Raw genomic sequence first — 22,147 nt, 5'->3', positions numbered from 1 at the left:
CGTGGCATCATTTCTCATACTTCAAGTCAGATGGCCACCCCTTTGGTAGTGATTCAGGAAGTCCAATGGGGCCATGCACCTTTGTGGTGATTTTGAACAGTTGGTCAATGCACAATGTGTTGCGGATTCGTATCAGATTCTACAGTGAGTGGAGTTGTTGGTGCCGTTGTCGCAAGAGGGGGATTATTTTTCACATATCGTTTTGCGTGATGCCTACCTGCAGCTGTCGTTGCAAGTTGTCTCTCAGATATTCCCCGTCATCAACAGCTCATCTGGGCTTTATCACTTTTGTTTGCCTTTAGGAATCTTGTCTGAGCTGCGAATTTACCAATGGTATTTGGAGTGGTTGATTCAGCACATTCCCTGTTGCAGCAATCCCTTTGATAAATTCTGGGTAGTGGGCCATTCTCCAGAGGAGCATTTACGAATCTTTCAGTCAGTTTTCCATAGCCTCCTGGAAAATAGCCCTTGTTGCAAGTTGGAAAAGCACAGTTTTTTTCTCCCCCGAAGGTGCATTTTTTTGGGTCATGTGCTTAGAAAAGATGGTCTCATCCTCTTGGCCAACCTCACCAAGGCCATTGTCAATCTATCGGTGTCCAAGAACCTGAAGGCATTTCTGTTATTCTTAGGTAAGATTTCATATTATGCTCAATTCATTCCCCCCCCGGCCACCCACATCTGCCGCACGGTTAACCAACTTCACCAGAAAGGCATTAAGTTTGTCTGGTCTAAGGATTATCAATGGCCTTTGCTGTCTCTCAAAGCGGCATTTGTGCTCTGTCTGGCTTCTTTTACACCAGGGAAACCCTTAACCTTGGTCTGTGGCATGTCCCAGTATGGCATTGGTGCCATCCTGTCCCATCGAAACCAGACAGCATCGAACAGCCAATCGCCCAAGCATCGAAGGATGCTTCCTGCTGTTCACTGTAAATATTCACAGATGGGAAAGGAGGTGCTAACTATTATTTTTGCGGTTAAGGAATCTAAGTCTTTCTTTATGGGGAAAGGTGGCTCCTCCTGACTGACAGCAAGCCATTGGTTTCCTCACTTGCCCTCATTCCAAGTTGTCGGATATGACTGCCAACCATTTGCAGCAGTGGAACCTCTTTCTCAATAACTATGGTTATTGCATTCATTACTACCCCACTGCCCAACATGCAATGCTGATGTACTATTGCGGCTATTGGTGGGACTCCATCTGGATTTTTATTGTCCAGAGGTTTTTGAGTTCATTTAGATGAGGCCTTGCAGAAAACTGTCTCAGAATTTCTGCTGATGGGATTCGAATTCATGACTGCCATGGCCACTGACGTGCTTTTCTGCAATTTTGTCTTGATGGTTCTGTTGGGTTGGCCAGAGCACATCTCTTCTGGTGCAGATCTGGTGTGTCACGTGTTTTTCCTATTACATGGTCAGCTCAATGTAGTTCAGTGGGGTTCTCAAGCTCGCCACACAAGAGCAATGTTGTTTTTTGGTCATTCCCCCAGTGTTGCGTCCTTGCATACTCCAGTTGTTACATGCGTCATTCTGGGGTATGACTCATGTGAAGGCATTGGTGCAACATCACATCTACTGGTCGGTAATTGACTGCGACATCAAACATCTAGTGAGTTCTTGCAGGGTTTGTGCACAGAACCTGGCAGCACTGCTGCACCAGTTCTCTCCTTGGCCAGTCCCAGAGCACCCATGGGACATGGTACACTCTGATTTTGCAGCACCCTTTTTGGGTAGCATGCAGTGGTTGATGGTTGATGCATTGTCTAGTTTTGTGTATGTAGCCAAGCTATCCTCTATGTTGTCAACTACCACGGTTCATGCAGTCTCGGTTATTTTTGCCCCTGAGATATCCCCCTGCACCCAACAACAGTTGGCACTTTGTGTCACGGGATTTGAGGACTTTAGCATTCACAACAGTATCCAGCATCTGACTACTGCACCATTTCACCCAAAGTCTAATTTAGAGGTGGAGAGCTTTGTGCACATATTTAAGACCCAAATGAAGAAGTTCGTGTCTATTGCTTCCCATGATGATGCATTGTCGAGCTTCCAGGCAACATACTATGTGATGGCAGTCAACAGTTGCTGTCCAGTGGAACATTTACATAGGCCCCATCCACTGGGTCTCCTTGATATGCTGCACCCCGAGACACATGCCATGGTCGACCATGGACCACTGTGTTTTCCTCCAGGGGATGTCATCTGGACCTGGTCCTTCAACCAGAGGCAGAGGTATCTGGTGGGTGTCATGGTGAGTCACAAAGGTCAGCAGTGATGCACCTGCACCTCTGATGAGGAACCCATGAAGTTATTTCCATCCTCCAGCCCCTCCCCCCATGCCAATGGAGGTGGCATCACCTCTACTTGCTGCAGCTTCCATGCCCTCTCAGCAGAGCTAGTGCCATCAGTTTTGGCTCCAATGGTGGTTGGTCCACTGTCATGTCTTCCAGAGGCCTCTCCAGTTCTGTGCTAGAGATCACAGCCCATGCCTGGTAAGTCTCGGCCCTAATAGATTTTTCAGGGGGGAGGGATTGAGTATCTCTGGCAGCAGACATCATGATGGATACAGATGAGCTTGAGTGGAAACCTTCCATAGAGGGTACACAGGACACACAGTACTGTACTTACCCAATTATTTTTTTTTTTTTTTTTTTTTTTTTCCAAATTCGTCATTCAGAAAATACAGGATATTCTTATATTCACAGATTAAAATATTGCTGTTGAGGTTGACATTTTTACATTGTATAACAGAGTACACAGGCGTCATCTCCTTTACAGATGAGGCGTTGGATATTGAGGTCACATGCAGATTCATTTTGAAGAATTCTGAAGTACATATCTGGGTAAATGATACTTATGTTTGAAGAGGTTCAAAATTTCTTGATACGCCAAAACACTCAATACCGTATCAACATTGCTTGAACTACTGTGCGACATTTGATTCGTGCAGCACGAATTCAAGGGATGTGTGAGAAACTATGAACTGGCCACTAACAACATTCAATTGCTCTGGTTAAAAATTTGACAATTTTGTGAAACACAGAAGGAAATAGCACTACATTCTATCATCTAGCAATGTGTTGTTATATTTGAACAGGTTCGCAATTAAAGTTCTAAGTAAAGGTAACCCTCACAGTGGAAATGTTGTCCTTCAAAAAACATTACCTTATTATGAACTTAGACCAATATTTTATTTGATTATGGGAGACTGTAAAGATTTACTAAGAACGTTGCAACTGAAAAGTTCAGTCACTGCTCACCTATTAGAATTCTGAGTAAAAAATGTTACCAGCTTTTAATTAGTTTCAGAACATGATAGTGACATTCATGTAGAACAAGAAAGAAGATTAATCGAGAATGAAATGTCTAATAAATGAAATCATTCATATCAAACTGACTATTTAAATATGTCTGCTTGTGTCTGTATATGTGTGGATGGATATGTGTGTGTGTGTGTGAGTGTATACCCGTCCTTTTTTCCCCCTAAGGTAAGTCTTTCCGCTCCCGGGATTGGAATGACCCCTTACCCTCTCCCTTAAAACCCACTTCCTTTCGTCTTTCCCTCTCCTTCCCTCTTTCCTGATGAGGCAACAGTTTGTTGCGAAAGCTTGAATTTTGTGTGTATGTTTGTGTTTGTTTGTGTGTCTGTCGACCTGCCAGCACTTTCATTTGGTAAGTCACATCATCTTTGTTTTTAGATATATATTTCCTACGTGGAATGTTTCCCTCTATTATGACTATAATTGCTGTGAGATTAACTTATGGCGGCAAGGTCCATCATGCAGACCGTACCAACAGACATCAGTAGATCATGAAACAAGCAAAAGTCGAAGAATCAGACTGAGTTGTAATTGTGATCTTTTATTTATGTATTAGTTGCTGTTCTTGCATATGACTTCACCATAGAAGATATTGCAGTCCACATTCTACAGTTGCTCAAGCACAGGAGTACAGAAGGGTTGGAGAGGGGGGGGGGGGGGGCGGAACACTGATACCAACTTGGTTGAGAACTAGAGGAGTGCGGGAAAGTATGTAGTGAGCGGGCAGAATATTACATCATGCATCTTGTTGCCAAACACGTGAATCTATATCACGTACTTTGGCTTTTTAGGAACAGCTACCACATTCAACTGCAGTTTGCCTGAATTCATTCATAGTCGGAACTGAACTGACTAAAATTGTACAAATTCTCAACAACAGCATTTTGGCAAGAGACAGTAAAAGTCTAGATGGGGGCTAATGGTATACCTAAGTTTCTCGCCATAATGTTGTGGACACTCACGGTGACGTATGACGGGAACGAATGATGGCATGTAAGTTGCTATTTCTATGCAATGAGAGAGCAGCAAGCCTACGATATGTCTAGAAGCAAGTGACATTTTAACATTCTCATGTCAGTACAGAAGAGAAATCTGATACGTATTCAGACAAATGCAGCTGTGTTCACAGGTCCCACAGCAACCACAACTTCACAAATGTTAACATGTTCAGGAGAAACAGCCAAATATTTGTGACAACAAAGATGTAAATTTGATAGCTGTGCCACTAGGATTATTATTATTATTATTATTTTATTATTATTATTAAAATACTGTATGAGCAGACCTACTGACAGAAGTGTTTAGCTGGGGGTTGCAGTAGGCCAGGCTAGCCAGTGCCTACTTGGAGTTTGACCACAACACACCTCACCCTGTGTATTGTGCCATGTATTGTGCCAAGTGCTTAGACGTTAACTATCTGCACCAGCTGCGTGATGAGTTCTACCTGTGCTTGTCTTTACACGAGTTTGGATTCTTTGCTAGATCAACTTGCACAGTGAGTTCATTTCCCTCTCACATAGCTCTGATATCTGGCTATTATCGAGCCACCGTCAGTCAAGGAATTATTCGCGATGACCATACAGTGAAGTTGCATTATCACACCTGTGTAGATACTAAACTTATAAACCCAAATTCTGAGCGCATTTCCCACCCATTCCAGAGGTCAGACCCTGTATTCGCACTCTTCCTTCCCTCATTCCTTGTTTATGTTGAAGTCCTCCTACACCCTCCTGCTCCATTCCTTACTGTTTTTCTTCCCTTTCTTTTAGATTACACTTTTACAAGCGAGTTTGGGCATGTTTTCCTACGTTTTTAATAGAAGCTAGTATTTGGCAAAATTCTAAAGGTGGGAAATACTATAACATTTTTTAGTGTAGTGGGTGCACACTGGCTGTAAAGAAATTTGCAGCACAGAATAACAAACAAATTTTATTACACTAAATGTCTGTTGGTGGGATATCAGGAATTATTTACATGAGAATTCTTTTCCTTGAGGTTTAAGTTCCTGGAGATAATTCTTTTATCAATGAGTATCAATGGACCACTTCAGTTCCAGTATGATGAAACATACCTGTGGGATGGAACTGTACAAACTCCAAGTCTTGATTCTGCAACCCAGCACGGGACACCATAGCTGTACCATCCCCCGTGCATGTGTGTGCTGATGTGCATGAAAAATATGCACGTCCATATCCTCCAGTTGCAAGTATCTAAAACAGAATTTGAAAATGAACTCATAAATCTACAAATATATGTTTATTTTCTTTAAAATTATGATATTTTGGGGAAACCTGATACACCTAATTGTAATCAAACAAAAAGAACAAAATGGAGGCAGGGAGTGGGGGTGGGGGCGGAGGAGGAGGAGGAGGAGGAGGAGGAGGAGGAGGAGGAGTAGTGAGAGATAGACTGTTTGTTGTGCTCAAAACATGAGTTGTCAAAATGTTATTTTCTAAAATGTACAGTCATTTGAATGATGGAAGTATTTTAGTTCAACTTAAAAAAGGTTGCCTTTGCACATTTCATGGTGCTCAAACACAATTTTCAATGCTAGTTGCTGTTATATAAATTTAATGTACAAAATTGTTAAAATTAGTTGTGAAAATTTTACATGGAATTAACTTACTACACTATACAACATTCATTCCATTTCATACCATAAACACACCAGAGATTATCAGAAAAGAAATTCTGAATGTGTAGAAACCAGGTTGATTTGGAGTGGTACGTACTTTTTGGAGGCAAACTGCTGACTTTACCTTTCTTCTTACATTTAGGCGAAATGTTCATTATTTCAAACGATCACAAATGAAATTAATGGTCATTTACCACATAATTTTATATACTCAGTGTATGTCTGCCTGCAGCAGTGGTTAATACCACTAGTCACAGATGTGCGACAACTATGCTTCATTCTTAACAATCTCAGAATTTTTTAAGACACGACAGTCTTTTAAAAGTCCATTCATCTTTAAGAGGTCAACTGATTTACATATATAATAGAGGGAAACATTCCACGTGGGAAAAATATGTCTAAAAACAAAGATGATGAGACTTACCAAACAATAGCGCTGGCAGGTCGATAGACACACAAACAAACACAAACATAAAGGACAGGTATACACTCGCACACACACCCATATCCAACCGCACATACACAGACACAAGCAGACATTTGTAAAGGCAAAGAGTTTGGCCAGAGATGTCAGTCGAGGTGGAAGTACAGAGGCAAAGATGTTGTTGAAAGACAGGTGAGGTATGAGTGGCGGCAACTTGAAATTAGCGGAGGTTGAGGCCTGGCGGATAACGAGAAGAGAGGATATACTGAAGGGCAAGTTCCCATCTCCGGAGTTCTGACAGGTTGGTGTTAGTGGAAAATATCCAGATAACCCGGACGGTGTAACACTGTGCCAAGATGTGCTGGCTGTGCACCAAGGCACGTTTAGCCACAGGGTGATCCTCATTACCAACAAACACTGTCTGCCTGTGTCCATTCATGCAAATGGACAGTTTGTTGCTGGTCATTACCACATAGAACCTTGGTAAATCACGTGGGTGCTTTCACATGTTGCTCTGCCTTTGATTGTGTACACCTTCCGGGTTACAGGACTGGAGTAGGTGGTGGTGGGAGGGTGCATGGGACAGGTTTTACACCGGGGGCGGTTACAAGGGTAGGAGCCAAAGGGTAGGGAAGGTGGTTTGGGGATTTCATAAGGATGAACTAAGAGGTTACGAAGGTTAGGTGGATGGTGGAAAGACACTCTTGGTGGAGTGGGGAGGATTTCATGAAGGATGGATCCATTTCAGGGCAGGATGTGAAGAAGTCGTATCCCTGCTGGAGAGCCACATTCAGAGTCTGATCCAGTCCCGGAAAGTATCCTGTCACAAGTGGGGCACTTTTGTGGTTCTTCTGTGGGAGGTTCTGGGTTTGAGGGGATGAGGAAGTGGCTCTGGTTATTTGCTTCTGTACCAGTTCGGGAGGGTAGTTGCGGGGTGCGAAAGCTGTTTTCAGGTTGTTGGTGTAATGGTTCAGGGATTCCGGATTGGAGCAGATTCGTTTGCCACGAAGACCTAGGCTGTAGGGAAGGGACCGTTTGATGTGGAATGGGTGGCAGCTGTCATAATGGAGGTACTGTTGCTTGTTGGTGGGTTTGGTGTGGACGGACGTGTGAAGCTGGCCATTGGACAGATGGAGGTCAACGTCAAGGAAAGTGGCATGGGATTTGGAGTAGGACCAGGTTAATCTGATGGAACCAAAGGAGTTGAGGTTGGAGAGGAAATTCTGGAGTTGTTCTTCACTGTGAGTCCAGATCATGAAGAATGACGATGGATCGGTCAGCCTTCAGATCACGGATAGCCTGGGCTTCAGCAGTTGTGATGTTGGGAGTAGGATTAAGGTTTTTTAAGAAGGATTGAGAGGCAAGGCTGGAAGTCAGAAATTCCTGGAAGGTTTGGAGAGGGTGATTTTGAGGAAGAGGAGGTGGGTTCCGCTGTGACGGAGGATGGAACTGTTCCAGGCAGGGTTCTAATTGGATAGTGTCTTGGGGAGTTGGATCATTTGGAGTAGGATTAGGGTCATTTTTCTTCGTGGCAAAGTGATATTTCCAGCAGAGAGTACGAGTGTAGCACAGTAAATCTTTGACGAGGGCTGTTTGGTTGAATCTGGGAGTGGGGCTGAAGGTGAGGCCTTTGGATAGGACAGAGGTTTCGGAACGGGAGAGAGGTTTGGAGGAAAGGTTAACTACTGAATTAGGGTGTTGTGGTTCCAGATTGTGTTGAATGGAATTTTGAGGTTTTGGGGGGAGTGGAGCTGGAAGTGGGAGATTGAATAGATGGGAGAGACTGGGTCTGTGTGCAATGAGAGGAGGTTGAGGTTTGCTGGAAAGGTTGTGAACGGTGAGTGAGTTGCCTTTCCGGAGGTGGGAAACCAGGAGATTGGATAGTTTTTTGAGGTGGAGGGTGGCATGCTGTTTTAATTTGCAGTTGGCCTGTAGGAGGAGGCTCTGAACAGCCGGTGTGGATGTGCGAGAGGAAAGACTGAGGACTTTTATTAAGGATAGAAGTTGACGGATGTGTTCATTGCCTGAGTTGATGTGTAGGTGAAGGATTAGGTGGGTGAGGGCAATGGATTGTTCAGTTTGGTATTGGTATAGGGACTGATGGAAAGAAGGGTTACAGCCAGAGATGGGAACTTTAAGTGTGAGGCCTTTGGGGGTAATGCCAAATGTCAGACAAGCCTGAGAAAATAAAATATGGGAGTGTAATCTGGCTAGGGCAAAGGTATGTTTGCGGAGGGAATGTAAATAAAACTTATTGGGGTTGTTGTGAGGGTGACATGGTATTAGAAGCTGGAAAGTGTAACATGAATGAAAATGAAAATAAAAATATATGGGGAGAGATAAAGGGGAACTAGAAAGCAACTGGAGATCTGGTGTGAAAAAAGGCGAAAAGTGTTGGTTAAAGCTGGGCTATGTGGATCCTATGGTGAACTTGGGTTGGTAGACAACGATGTGCACAAAGGTTAGGTGGTTGTGTTGCCACCAAAACATGTTAAAGGATGGAGAAATTCGGGAAAATTTCGAAAAAACTGCGTGTAAATTTATTAAAAGGAGTGGTTTTGTGGTGGCAGATTATGAAAATGAGGCTAACATTTGTCTGATGAAGAAATAATGACATTAAAACCTGTGGGAAGCGGCTAAAAATGATCAGTGATGTGGGAAAAACGGAAATGGAAATAAAGCGAAAGTTATTAGAACTAGCCGAAATGGTTGTTTAATAGGTGAAAGGAACCATTTGTGAACTGGAAACGGTGGATTTTATAGCAGCGATAGTGTTGACAGCCGGGGAAAAAAAATTCTTTTTGTTTATGGTTTGGAAGTAGGTTACGTATTATTGAGTATATATAGGCGGGATAATATTGTATGGTAGATTACGGTAAAAAGGAGAAGGTGAATATAAAGTGAAATTACTTGCAAAAACAGAAAGAGAAAATAAGATGACAGAAAAAATTCGAAATGCAACAGTGACAATAACAAACGTAATTGTTGGGTTCAAATTAATGATATGAATATAATAGAGGGAAACATTCCACGTGGGAAAAATATATCTAAAAACAAAGATGATGTGACTTACCGAACGAAAGCACTGGTAGGTTGATAGACACACAAACAGTCATACTAACACTTTCTTGATGCCTTGAGATGTGTCCAATCAGTTGACTACTCCTTTTAGTCAGGTTGTGCCATAAATTTCTTTCTCCCAATTATATTTATTAGTACTTCATTAGTTATTCCACCTATCCATTTAATCTTCACTATTTTTTCTGCAATGCCACAACTCAAAAGTTTTTTTTTTTTATTATTCTGTTCTTAACTGACTGACTATAGTGCATGTTTCATTTCTGTATAAGGTTACAGTCCATACAAATATCTTAAAGAGGTCTTCTAGCAATTAAATTAATATCCGTTGTTAAAAAAATTTCTATTTTCCAAAAACATTTTCCTTGCTCTTGCTACTATGCATTTTATATTCACTCTACTTCTACCATCATCAGTTATCTTTCTACCCAAATAGCAACATGTCTGCTACTTTTAGGGTTTTATTTCATAATCCAATTCCATCAGCATCACCTGATTTAATTCAACAACATTCCATTTACCTTCATTTTACTTTTGTTGATATTCATCTTATAATATGTTTTTGAGACACTATTCAACCCATTCAATAGATCTTCCCACTCTTTTGCCATTTCTCACAGAATTACTGTGTCATCATCTTCTATTTCTTCTGTCTGACAATTTTCTTCCCACCTTCAATCTTTGTTTCCTCCACAGCCTGCTCATTGTACAGATTGAATAATATTGGGGATAGGCCAGAATCCTGTCTTACTACCAACTTAACAACTGCTTGCCTTTCTTTTTCCTCATCCTAAGTCATAGGGTCAGTATTACTCCTGTATTCTTACATTTTACTGGACATCTGAAGAAAATTTGAGACAGTTTTTTGTAAACTGATAATAAGGTAATATTTACATGTCAGCACCTACTGTTTTTGGAATGGGAATTAGCGCATATTTCTTCTGAGGGCATTTTTCCTGTCTCGTATCTTTCACACAGGCGGAGTTTTCTCGTGACTGACTGTTCCAACAATCTTGAGGGTTCTATGACTGTCATCTTCCCAACACCACAGTTTTGACTCAAAACCTGGGCCATTTCCTATGTTAGTTAAGAATTTAGAAAAAACATAATGTACATCTATTCCTTCATGATACATTGGATACAATGAGAGCAAAAGTGCAAGTTAAGTTCTAGAACATAGCATCCAACTTATGGGTGACAGAATGGTAGAAGAGGGCCTACACCTACTGCCAAGAGAGCAATGTGTAACCTCTTGTGCAATATGTGGCATACAGCCATATGTTTTACAAATAACAGTAAGAATACACATACAATGTCATATCATGTTACAGGCCACACTGACAGAAGCATGCCAGCACACTGATGTATTCACATTACCTTTCGCGCGCGTGTGTGTGTGTGTGTGTGTGTGTGTGTGTGTGTGTGTGTGTAAAATGAAAGAACATAAATTTTGTTAACCTTAAAAACTGACTACAGTACAAGCAAGTGAAACAATTCAAACAGAATTCACAACAAAAATTAATTTTCACAATGGTACAAAGGGGTTAAGTAAGCAGCCCAAATTGTTCGTTCCATGTATGTAAAACACACAAACTATAATCAGCCTGTTCCTTGTACATTATGGATCCTCCCAGAAACAGAACAGTACCATGTGTTTATGTGGGTTGCTGTCTCAGGTTTTGTGTAAGCAGTATTTCAATGTATGTAGCAAACCTAGTCGTAAAAGATGTTCAAAATTTGATGATAAAAGAATTAAATTAAGGAATGTCATAAGATACATGATGCATTGGTGAACACTGTCCAGCCATTTCATGTGAAGTTGAAAGATATGTATCTAAGCATGCACTGATTGCTTCAGTTCAGATATTGCATGTTACACAGGACTTGCTATCAACAAGTAACATTTTCACTAACCGTATTCTTTGCTCTGAAACGATGTATTGATCCATCCTCTAAGCAGAGAGCAATAACCCCCACACAAGCATCACCATCCATCAAAAGGTCCAGAGCAAAATACTCAACAAAATAATTGCAATCATATTTAAGAGACTGGCCATAAAGTGTATGCAACAAGGAGTGCCCTGTGCGGTCTGCAACACAGCAACATCGATGAGCTTGTCCTCCTTTTCCAAATTTGAGAGACTGGCCTCCAAATGCTCGCTGATAAATGCGGCCTTCAGCTGTCCTACTGAATGGCATACCTGTAAAGTATGAACAAATATCATCACCATCCATCATCCACCATCACCGCATGTAACACACATTGGTGCAATTGCATTTCAGGTTCCAATTGTTGATGACATACTGTTCTACAAAGAAAATTCAGTAGGTCAGGAGTGTTGTCACAATAGCAAGGCAATTCGTTGTGTTTAATAATATCATATAAATGAAGGTCAATATTAACGTTTTCTTATCCAAAGAGGTGTTATAAACACTGCTGTACCCCATCCTATTTATTCCTTTTCAAAATATGCTGTCTACTGTGGAACAAATAACTACCACTGCTGTATGGGTTGTACTTGTTTAAATTTTATCATTCACCAGTACAATCATACATGTATGTATGAATTCTGAGCAAAGAAATGTTAATTAAAATTCACTTTCATGTTAAAAAAATATTTATTGCAAGTGGGACATTATATTTTTGCTTCTCAGATGCCAAATGGTAAACGTCTTGTCCAAAAGTGAAAGACTTTATTAATGAACATGATCCGATGGCTTAGAATTTTAATGTACTGGCAGAAAGGATTTAATCTCTCAGTAATATGCAACATTATGCCTTAACAGATTTATTCCCTTGAAAAGAAAGACTCACTTTATAGATACTAACATAGTGAATAAAGAAGTAAAAATAAATGAATTACAGAGGGTTCAACTAATTATCAACACTGTTAGAAATGTTTATATCAATCTTCCCATAAATTTCAAATCTGGTTCCATCAATGAACAGGTGATTCCTTTTTCCCAGCACAGTATAACTTTAAAAAATGTATCTAAAATAAACCTACACCAGTAGATTTGAAAAAAAATTGTGATTACAGCAACTTGTGGCTCTGAAATGTACCTAGGTGCTTCAACAAACCTGGATGATTCTTCAGCTATCATAGGCTTTAGCTGAAGCTTTACTGGCAACTTCCACATAGGAAAGACCTGAGGTGCATGAACCTGAGGGTGAAACTGATCCTGAGGTGTGTAAAAATCCCAATACTGCAATCTTATCCCTATTATTTCCAATGACAGAATAAAAGATGGTTATGATCATTTCTCAGACACTGATGATCCAACTTTCCTGCAAATGCGGAGGTTATGCCAAGTAATAGCAGAACCAAAACTTTTTACAAAAATGGCAGTGTATATTTATGTCTCTTGAAGTGCAAAAGTTGTTTCAAACAATTTCACACAAAGATATATGCTCTTAGTCTGCCAGATTATTGCTAGTGATTTTTCAATTTTCCAATGATTGTACTAATTATTCAAATTTATATCCTAGTTTAAACATGAATAAATAAAATGTTTGAAGCAAATTCACACACACAACTAATATTACCTTGTTGCTGTGGTCTTCAGTCTGAAGACTGATTTGATGCTCCATGCTACTCTATCCTGTGTAATCCTTGTCTCGGAATGACTAGTGCAACAACCTACATCCTTCGGAATCTGTTTACTATATTCCTCTTTTATGTCTCCCTCCATGATCTCCCCCCCCCCCCCCCCCCCCCGCACACACACAAACAAACTTCCCTCCAATACTAAATTGGTCATCTCTTGATATCTCAGAATGTGTGCTATCAGGCAATGCCTGCTTCTAGCCAGGTTGTTTCACAAATTTCTAATCTCCCCATTTCTTTTCAGTACCTCCTAATTTGTTACATGATCTGCCAATCTAATTTTCAGCATTATTCTATAGCACTCCATTTTGAAAGCTTCCTATTCTATTTTTGTCTTAACTGTTTATCATCCATGTTTCACTTCCATACATAGCAATACTCCATACAAATACCTTCAGAAAATACTTCATAACACTTAAATCATATTCAATGTTAACAATTTTCTCTTCTTAAGAAATGCTTTTCTTGCCATTGCCAGTCTACATTTTATACCCTCTCTGCTTTGGCCATCATCAGTTATTTTGCTGCCCAAGTAGCAAAACTCACCTACTATGTATTTTATTAAGCGTCCCATTTCCTAATCTAATTCCCTAGCATCCTCTGATTTAATTCAGCTATATTCCTTAGCCTTGTTTTGCTTCATTGACATTCATCTTGTGCCTACCTTTCAAGACACTATCCATGTTGTTCATCTGCTCTTCCAAGTCATTTGCTGTCTCTTGACAGAATTACAATGTCATCAGCAAAGCTCAATTTTTTTTCTTTCTTCTCCTTGAATTTCAATTCCTACTCCAATTTTTTCTTTGGCTCCTTTTACTGCTTGTTCAATGTACAGATGGAATAACATCGGAGATAGTCTGCAACCCTGTCTCATCCCCTTCTCAACCACTGCTTCCCTTTGACGCCCCCTCGACTCTTATAAATACCATCTGATTTCTGTTCAAGTTGTAAACAGCCTTTAGCTCCCTTCAGTATTTCAAAGAGATTATCCCAGTCAATACTGTCAAAAGCTTTATCTAAGTCTACACATGCTACAAATGTAGGTTTGTCAATCCTTAACATACCTTCTCAGAAAAGTCATAGCGTCAGTATTGCCTTGTGTGTTCCTACATTTCTCTGGAACCCCCATGTCAGCTTCTACCAGTTTTTACATTCTTCTGTAAAGAATGTGTGTTAGTATTTCATAACCAAGACTTATTAAACTGATAGTTTAGTAATTTTCGCATCAGTCAGCAACTGCTTTCTTTGGAATTCTTCTTAAAGTCAGAGGGTATTTTGCCTGTCTCATACATCTTGCATACCAGATGGAAGAGTTTTGTCATGGCTGGCTCCCCGAAGACTACCCTAGTTCTGACGGAAGGTCATCTGCTCCTGGAGCTTTGTTGCAACTTAGGTCTTTTACTGCTCTGTCGAATGTTCCCTGCAGTTTCACATCGCCCATCTCGTCTTCATCTACATCCTCTTCCATTTCTATAATATTACCTTCAAGTACATCTCCTTCATACAGACCCTCTATATACTCCTTCCACCTTTAACTTCTTTGCTTAGGACTGGTTTTCTGTCTGAGCTGTTGACCTTCATACAGCTGTTTCTCTTTTCTCCAAGAGCCTCTTTAATTTTCCTGTAGGTGGTATCCACCTCTCCCCTAGTGAAGAATGTTTCTAAATCCGTAAGTCTCTCTCTCTCTAGCATTCCTGCCTAGCCAGTTTGCACTTCCTGCTAATTCCATTTTTTAAATATTTGTATTCCTTTTTGCCAGCTTCATCTGCTGCATTTTAATATTTTCTCCTTTCATCAATTAAATTCAATATCTCCTGTGTTATCTGCGGACTTCTACTAGGCTTTGTCCTTTTACCTATTTGATCCTCCGCTGCCTTCACAATTTCATCTCTCATAGCTATCCATTCATCATCTACTGTATTCCTTTCCCCCCGTTTTAGCAAACCATTGCCTAATGCTCCCTAAAACACTCAACAATCTCTGGTTCTTTCAATTCATCTAGGGCCCGTCTCTCTAATTCCCTACCCGTTTTGCAATTTCAACAGTTTTAATGTTCAGTTCATAACCAATAAATTGTTGCCAGAGACCACAACTTACAATTTAAAATCTGGTTACAAAATCTTTATCTTACCATTATATAATCAAACTTTCGATGTCTTCAGCTCTACCACATATAATACCTACTTTCGTGATTCTTACCCTGTTAAATTATTACTAATGGTTTATTAATGAATAGAAATTGTAACTTTAACTAATTATTTAAATTTTTATTCTAGTATACACAAAAAATGAGAAATAAATCATGTAATTATATTTGGATGAGATAAATATGCACTTTATCTGTCAATCACAGTCCTATGTACTTGTGAAGCATATTGCACATACTTTAAAAATAAACCCCGACCTACACCATCACTTGGGTCCTTATTTATAACATTAATGAAAAACGATCTTTTAGGATTTTTCTTGACCTAACTGTAGGCCATAAATCAAATTAAAACTAGAAGTTCATGGAAAAAAAATTCAACACAGCTGAAAGCGGGGTAAGGATAACAATTCCTTTGTAGATAATTAATTGTGTCTGGCACCCAATATCAGAAAACAACCAAATCATAACAATGAACCATAAATGGCATTTCATAACTAACACATTCCAAGATAATGTAGAGTACGACCACTTGTGATGGAGTTGCTGGGATTCCACATGCTCTACTATGCTCTACTACCTATAAGGATGACATATGTATCAGAGTTGAAGAATTTGTCACATGTAGTTCTTTGGGCAATTTAATAGTGTAGGTAAATGTGATCGTTTTGTGAAAAGATGTTTCCTTAGAAATCAAAAGTGATGTAGTATGTTATTAACTTAGTCTTTTCATTGAAGACAGAAATCAAATTAATCACTGAAAACTTCTCAATTTACACATCAGCATGATAGTCAAGTAAGAACTTGAGGGAAATAACTGCCTTTGCTCGGTAGCCCACAAAGACAGCTAATTTCTTGAGCACCTACCCAATTAATTAATTCTGTTCATACGACACTTATCGAAAGACCTTGTCACATTTCATCAAAATACAATCAAAAACATCTTTGATGTTGAGCAACAGTCATACAACATTTTTTTAAAGGACTACACTGCCATTTGACTGTTTCATTGTTTATTTGTACAACCAAGGTTTTGGCTTTTTAGTCATTTTCAGGAATGTGATTTTATGGCTTTAACATATATTGCAGGACACTTATGTTGTCAGGCTCAAAAAAATATTGGCTCCCCATGAAATGCCACGTGCAAAACCACCATCTTGTAAAAGATCAGTCAATAATTGTAAGAGCATGTCATATTTTGTAAAAACAGGGTTATGCTTGTAAATATTAAAAGATAAGCACATGTCCTTAAAACGTAATGAGTAATAGCAATTACGAAAACATCTTGCATAACAAAAAGTGAGAGTCACAATTATTTCAGTGTAGTTTTTAAAATCCATATGCAATTTATAGAAATTATGATGTTGGTGTCATGTGTTCATAATCACAAACTGACTAGTCATATTAAAAACTTTATATCTGTGCACTGCCGTACACTCTTCCAGTGTTACAAGTGCCTATTCTATCATGTACAGTTGTTAGACTAGAATGAAGGAGAAAACAAATAGTTTACTAAAAATAAAACAGAAGGCACTGCTTGTTTTTGATGTCACTGTTTATGAAAATTCTAGAGCAGTATTTAGAATGTTTAGTCAAAGGACAAAATTTCATTGTGCTGTATAAAAGATGAAAAACTGCTGAAAAAAGAAGCAAAACAGTAAGGAAACGGGCCAGTCAACTAAAATTACAAGGAAATACTTAAATACCAATTGGAAACAAATATTAGGGACAGTAATCATTGGTGGCTGACTGATGTGTGTTTGGTATAAGAATGTAACAGAGCTGTGACTAGCTTTCAAGCTGCTTGTCTTTGTCTAGTTTAAGTGTAATGATTAATGGAAAATCTCATATAAAGATGTGAAACAAATACCAACAAAGAGAGAGAGGGGCTGGCCAGTACTTACCTCAGCTCAGTACAGCCGATAGATACACAAAAAACAGAACTGAAAATTTACTAGCTTTCTGAACAAATGTTCCTTCATCAGAGAGGAGAGAGGGGAAAGAAAGGGAAGAAGAGAATGTAGATTCAGTTACTCACAACCCAAGTTATGAAGCAACAGGGAAAGGAAAACAGGGAGGGTAGCAAGGATGGAGGCATGGTTGTCAGAGAGAAGCGAAAGATATTCTACTATAAGTACTGTGCCAGCTTCAAACCAAAGAGGATGCATACAGAAGTAAAGAGGTATATAGTATAAAGACAAACACAATTATGTAGGATGAAAAGATGTGTGAATGGCTAAAGAGGAAATGGAAAGAGGAGAAGTCTGAAGAGTAAATGGGAGTGAGGTTGTTTAACGTAGGTTCAGTCCAGGGGGATGGCGAGATGAAAGGATGTGTTGGAGTGCAAGTTCCCATCTCCGCAGTTCAGAGGGACTGGTGTTGGGTGGGAGAAGCCAAATGGCCCATACGGTGTAGCAGGTTCCTAGGTCCCTAGAATTATGCTGCAGGGCATGCTCCACTACTGCGTATTGGACATCTCCTAGGCGGACAGTTCGTCTGTATCCGTTCATGCGCTCAGCCAGTTTAGTTGTTGTCATACTGATGTAAAAGGCTGTGCAGTGGCAGGCATGTCAGTTGATAAATGACATGTGTAGTTTCACACGTGACCCTGCCTTGAATTGTGTGTGTTTTACCAGTAGCGGGGCTGGAGTAGGTGGTTGTGGGGGGATGCATGGGGCAGGTTTTGCAGCGGGGTCGGTTACAGGGGTAGGAACCGCTGGGTAGAGAAGGTAGTCTGGGAATATTGTAGAGTTTAACAAGGATGTTACAGAGGTTAGGTGGGCGATGAAAGGCAACTCTGGGTGGTGTGGGGAGAATTTTGTCAAGGGATGATCTCAATTCAGGGGTTGACTTGAGAAAGTCATATCCCTGGCGGAGTAATTTGTTGATGTTTTCAAGGCCAGGATAATATTGGGTGGCAAGGGGGATGCTTCTGTATGGTCTGGGGGTAGGAACATTGTCGTTGGACGGGGAGGAATGTATTGCTCGGGAGATCTGTTTGTGGACAAGGTCTGCAGGATAGTTGCGGGAGAGGAAAGCACTGGTCAGGTTATTGGTGTAATTGTTGAGGGATTCGTCACTGGAGCAGATACGTTTGCCACGAATACCTAGGCTGTAGGGAAGGGAGCGTTTGATGTGGAATGGATGAAAGCTATCAAAGTGAAGGTACTGTTGTTTGTTTGTGGGTTTGATATGGACAGAGGTGTGGATGTGAGCTTCAACAAGATGAAGGTCAACATCCAGGAAGGTGGCTTGGGTTTTGGAGAAGGACCAGGTGAAATTCAGATTCAAAAAGGAGTTGTGGTTATGGAGGAAATTAAGGAGTGTTTCTTCACCATGAGTCCAGACCACAAAGATGTCATCTATAAACCTATACCAGGCCAGGGGAAGCAGCTGTTGGGTCTTCAGGAAAGCCTCCTCCATGCGGCCCATGAAGAGGTTGGCATAGTACAGAGCTATCCTGATTCCCATGGCCGTTCCCCTGATTTGTTTGTGGGTCTGGCCTTCAAAAGTGAAGTAATTATGAGTGAGAATGAAGTTGGTAAGTGTGATAAGGAACGAGGTTTTTGGAAGATCTTCGGGTGGCTGTTGGGAGAGGTAGTGCTCAAGGGCAGAGAGACCATGGGTATGTGGGATGTTTGTGTAAAGGGATGTAGCATGTTGCTGGCGATATTTTTGTGCCATTGGCTATCTTTCTCTGCCACAGAAATTTTTTTTACGCGTGACCTCTTTTGCGGCACGCGCGATCTGTGTTTTTGAGCAACGTGTGTTCTTTTCCTCTGATCTGGACATACTTGCTTGGTCTGGTCAACTTTTTCCGTATTTTTCTTATATAGTGGTCTTCCCTTGGTATTGAACATTACCATCACAATTTCTTTCTCTCTCTTCCTTCCCTCCGTGTTTTATTCCTTCTTATGGTTAATATTTTAACTTTAGTTATTTAATTTCCCTACCCACCACTTACCCACTATGTACCCTAATCCTATACCACATTATTTACATTCATTCCGGAAACATGTATTCACTGTAGTCAAACTGCAATCCCACATACTTTTCCTTCGGTCCTGCTTAACCTTTGGAATTACCCCTAAAGGGCTTACCTTAAAAGTTCCCATCTCTGGGTGCAATTCCTCCTTCCACCAGTCACTCCTGGACTTCCAGAACCTTCAATCCTTAGCCCTTACCCAACTTGTCCAGAATCTCTACGCTACTTCATGTAACCACCACTCCCAACAGCTCCTCTCTCTCTTCAAAGTCCTCCACCTCTCAAACCCTTGCTTGGAGAACACACTCAGGATCATCATCCTAGAAGCCAGCTGCAAACTTGAGTTCCATGCCACACACCACCTGAAAAAACTATCCACAGTGCTAGTGCAACACCTAAGAAGTGGGGTCCCTCTCCTTATCCCTCACAAACACCAACCACAACAGAACCTTCAACAAACCCCCCTCATAGCCAACAAACCTAGCCTAGCCACCCTACTCAACCTCCCCATCCCAGCACATACCCCACACAGACCAAATCTCAACTATAACCACAGTCAAATGCCACATATCACCAGTCCCAATTCAGTTCTAAACCTTTCATCCAGATCCCTCTCTCCTCCAGAGACATCTGTTCTATCAAAAGGCAGAACCTTTAGCCCCACGCCTAAATTCAACCACACTGCCCTGGTTAAAGATCTCCTCTCATTCACCCGGAACCTCAACTGGAAATCTCTCTTCACTTCCCAAACACAGCCTCCAAATACTAGACCCAGTGTTGAACCCTGTCTAGAACAGTTCCGACCGCCTTCTAAAAGGGATCCTCCTCCCCTCCCCCAAAACCATCCCTTGCAGACATTTCAGGAATTCCTCACATCCAGTGTTGCCTCCCAGTCCTTCTTGAAGAACATCCCGACAACCCCCAACATCACCCCAGCTGAATCCCGTGCCATTAAGAAGCTGATAATAGACCTCTCTATTGTCATCCTCCCGGTGGATAAAGGCTCCACAACTGTCGTACTTGACCGTATGGAGTATGTGGCAGAAGGACTGCATCAACTCTCCGACACATCAACCTGCAAAGCTGTTACCCAGGATCCCATTCCCTCCATCCAGACTGATCTGCAGAAAATCCTAAAAATCCAAGGTCCCTCACAAGGCCTCACAACGGCTTCCATAGACTTACTCACTCCACCTGAGCCACGTACCCCTACCTTCTACTTATTACCCAAAATCCACAAAGAGAACCATCCTGGCCGTCTAATTGTAGCAGGCTTCAAAGCCCCAACAGAACGTATCTCAGCTCTGGTAGACCAACACCTCCAACCTATCACCCGCAGACTCCCATCGTACATCAAAGACACAAACCACTTCCTAGAACGCCTCAAATCCATTCCCACTCCTCTCCCACCTGAAACCTTTCTTGTCACCATAGATGCTACATCCCTTTACACAAACATCCCACATACCCATGGTCTCTCTGCCCTTGAGTACTACCTCTCCCAACGCCCACCCGAAGATCTTCCAAAAACCTCGTTCCTTATCACACTTACCAACTTCATCCTCACCCATAATTACTTCACTTTTGAAGGCCAGACCTACAAACAAATCAGGGGAACGTCCATGGGAACCAGGATGGCTCCGTCCTATGCCAACCTCTTCATGGGCCGCATGGAGGAGGCTTTCCTGAAGACCCAACAGCTGCTTCCCCTGGCCTGGTATAGGTTTATAGATGACATCTTTGTGGTCTGGACTCATGGTGAAGAAACACTCCTTAATTTCCTCCATAACCACAACTCCTTTTTGAATCTGAATTTCACCTGGACCTTCTCCAAAACCCAAGCCACCTTCCTGGATGTTGACCTTCATCTTGTTGAAGCTCACATCCACACCTCTGTCCATATCAAACCCACAAACAAACAACAGTACCTTCACTTTGATAGCTGCCATCCATTCCACATCAAACGCTCCCTTCCCTACAGCCTACGTATTCGTGGCAAATGTATCTGCTCCAGGGACGAATCCCTCAACAATTACACCAATAACCTGACCAGTGCTTTCCTCTCCCGCAACTATCCTGCAGACCTTGTCCACAAATAGATCTCCCGAGCAATACATTCCTCCCCGTCCAACGACAATGTTCCTACCCCCAGACCACACAGAAGCATCCCCCTTGCCACCCAATATTATCCTGGCCTTGAAAACATCAACAAATTACTCCGCCAGGGATATGACTTTCTCAAGTCAACCCCTGAATTGAGATCATCCCTTGACAAAATTCTCCCCACACCACCCAGAGTTGCCATTCGTCGCCCACCTAACCTCTGCAACATCCTTGTTAAAGTCTACAATATTCCCAGACTACCTTCTCTACCCAGCGGTTCCTACCCCTGTAACCGACCCCGCTGCAAAACCTGCCCCATGCATCCCCCCACAACCACCTACTCCAGCCCCGCTACTAGTAAAACATACACAATTCAAGGCAGGATCACGTGTGAAACTACACATGTCATTTATCAACTGACATGCCTGCCACTGCACAGCCTTTTACATCAGTATGACAACAACTAAACTGGCTGAGCGCATGAACGGATACAGACGAACTGTCCGCCTAGGAGATGTCCAATACGCAGTAGTGGAGCATGCCCTCCAGCATAATTCTAGGGACCCAGGAACCTGCTACACCGTATGTGCCATTTGGCTTCTCCCACCCAACACCAGGCCCTCTGAACGGCGGAGATGGGAACTTTCACTCCAAAACATCCTTTCATCCCGCCATCCCCCTGGACTGAACCTACGTTAAACAACCTCACTTCCATTTACTCTTCAGACTTCTCCTCTTTCCCTTTCCTCTTTAGCCATTCACACATCTTTTCATCCTACATAATTGTGTTTGTCTTTATACTATATACCTCTTTACTTCTGTATGCATCCTCTTTGGTTTGAAGCTGGCAC

The 22,147-nt window shown here is 41.4% G+C and overlaps 1 protein-coding gene across 1 annotated transcript in view; it reads right to left on the bottom strand.

Annotated features, from left to right (window-relative positions):
- The window catches only part of LOC124593704 (succinate dehydrogenase [ubiquinone] flavoprotein subunit, mitochondrial), a 100,923-nt gene that overhangs the window by 42,823 nt on the left and 35,953 nt on the right, over window positions 1-22,147 (bottom strand). The window contains exons 5-6 of the mRNA XM_047132011.1: window positions 11,369-11,655; window positions 5,389-5,527 (exon numbers count right to left, since the gene is read on the bottom strand). Of these exons, the coding sequence (XP_046987967.1) occupies window positions 5,389-5,527; window positions 11,369-11,655 (426 nt within the window). The remainder of the gene's footprint in view (window positions 1-5,388; window positions 5,528-11,368; window positions 11,656-22,147) is intronic.

Source organism: Schistocerca americana, chromosome 2 (genome assembly GCF_021461395.2).
Source record: "Schistocerca americana isolate TAMUIC-IGC-003095 chromosome 2, iqSchAmer2.1, whole genome shotgun sequence".
In the NCBI taxonomy this organism is placed as follows: domain Eukaryota; kingdom Metazoa; phylum Arthropoda; class Insecta; order Orthoptera; family Acrididae; genus Schistocerca; species Schistocerca americana.
Note: the sequence above shows the minus strand (reverse complement) of the source record. Positions and strands in the feature narration are given on the sequence as shown.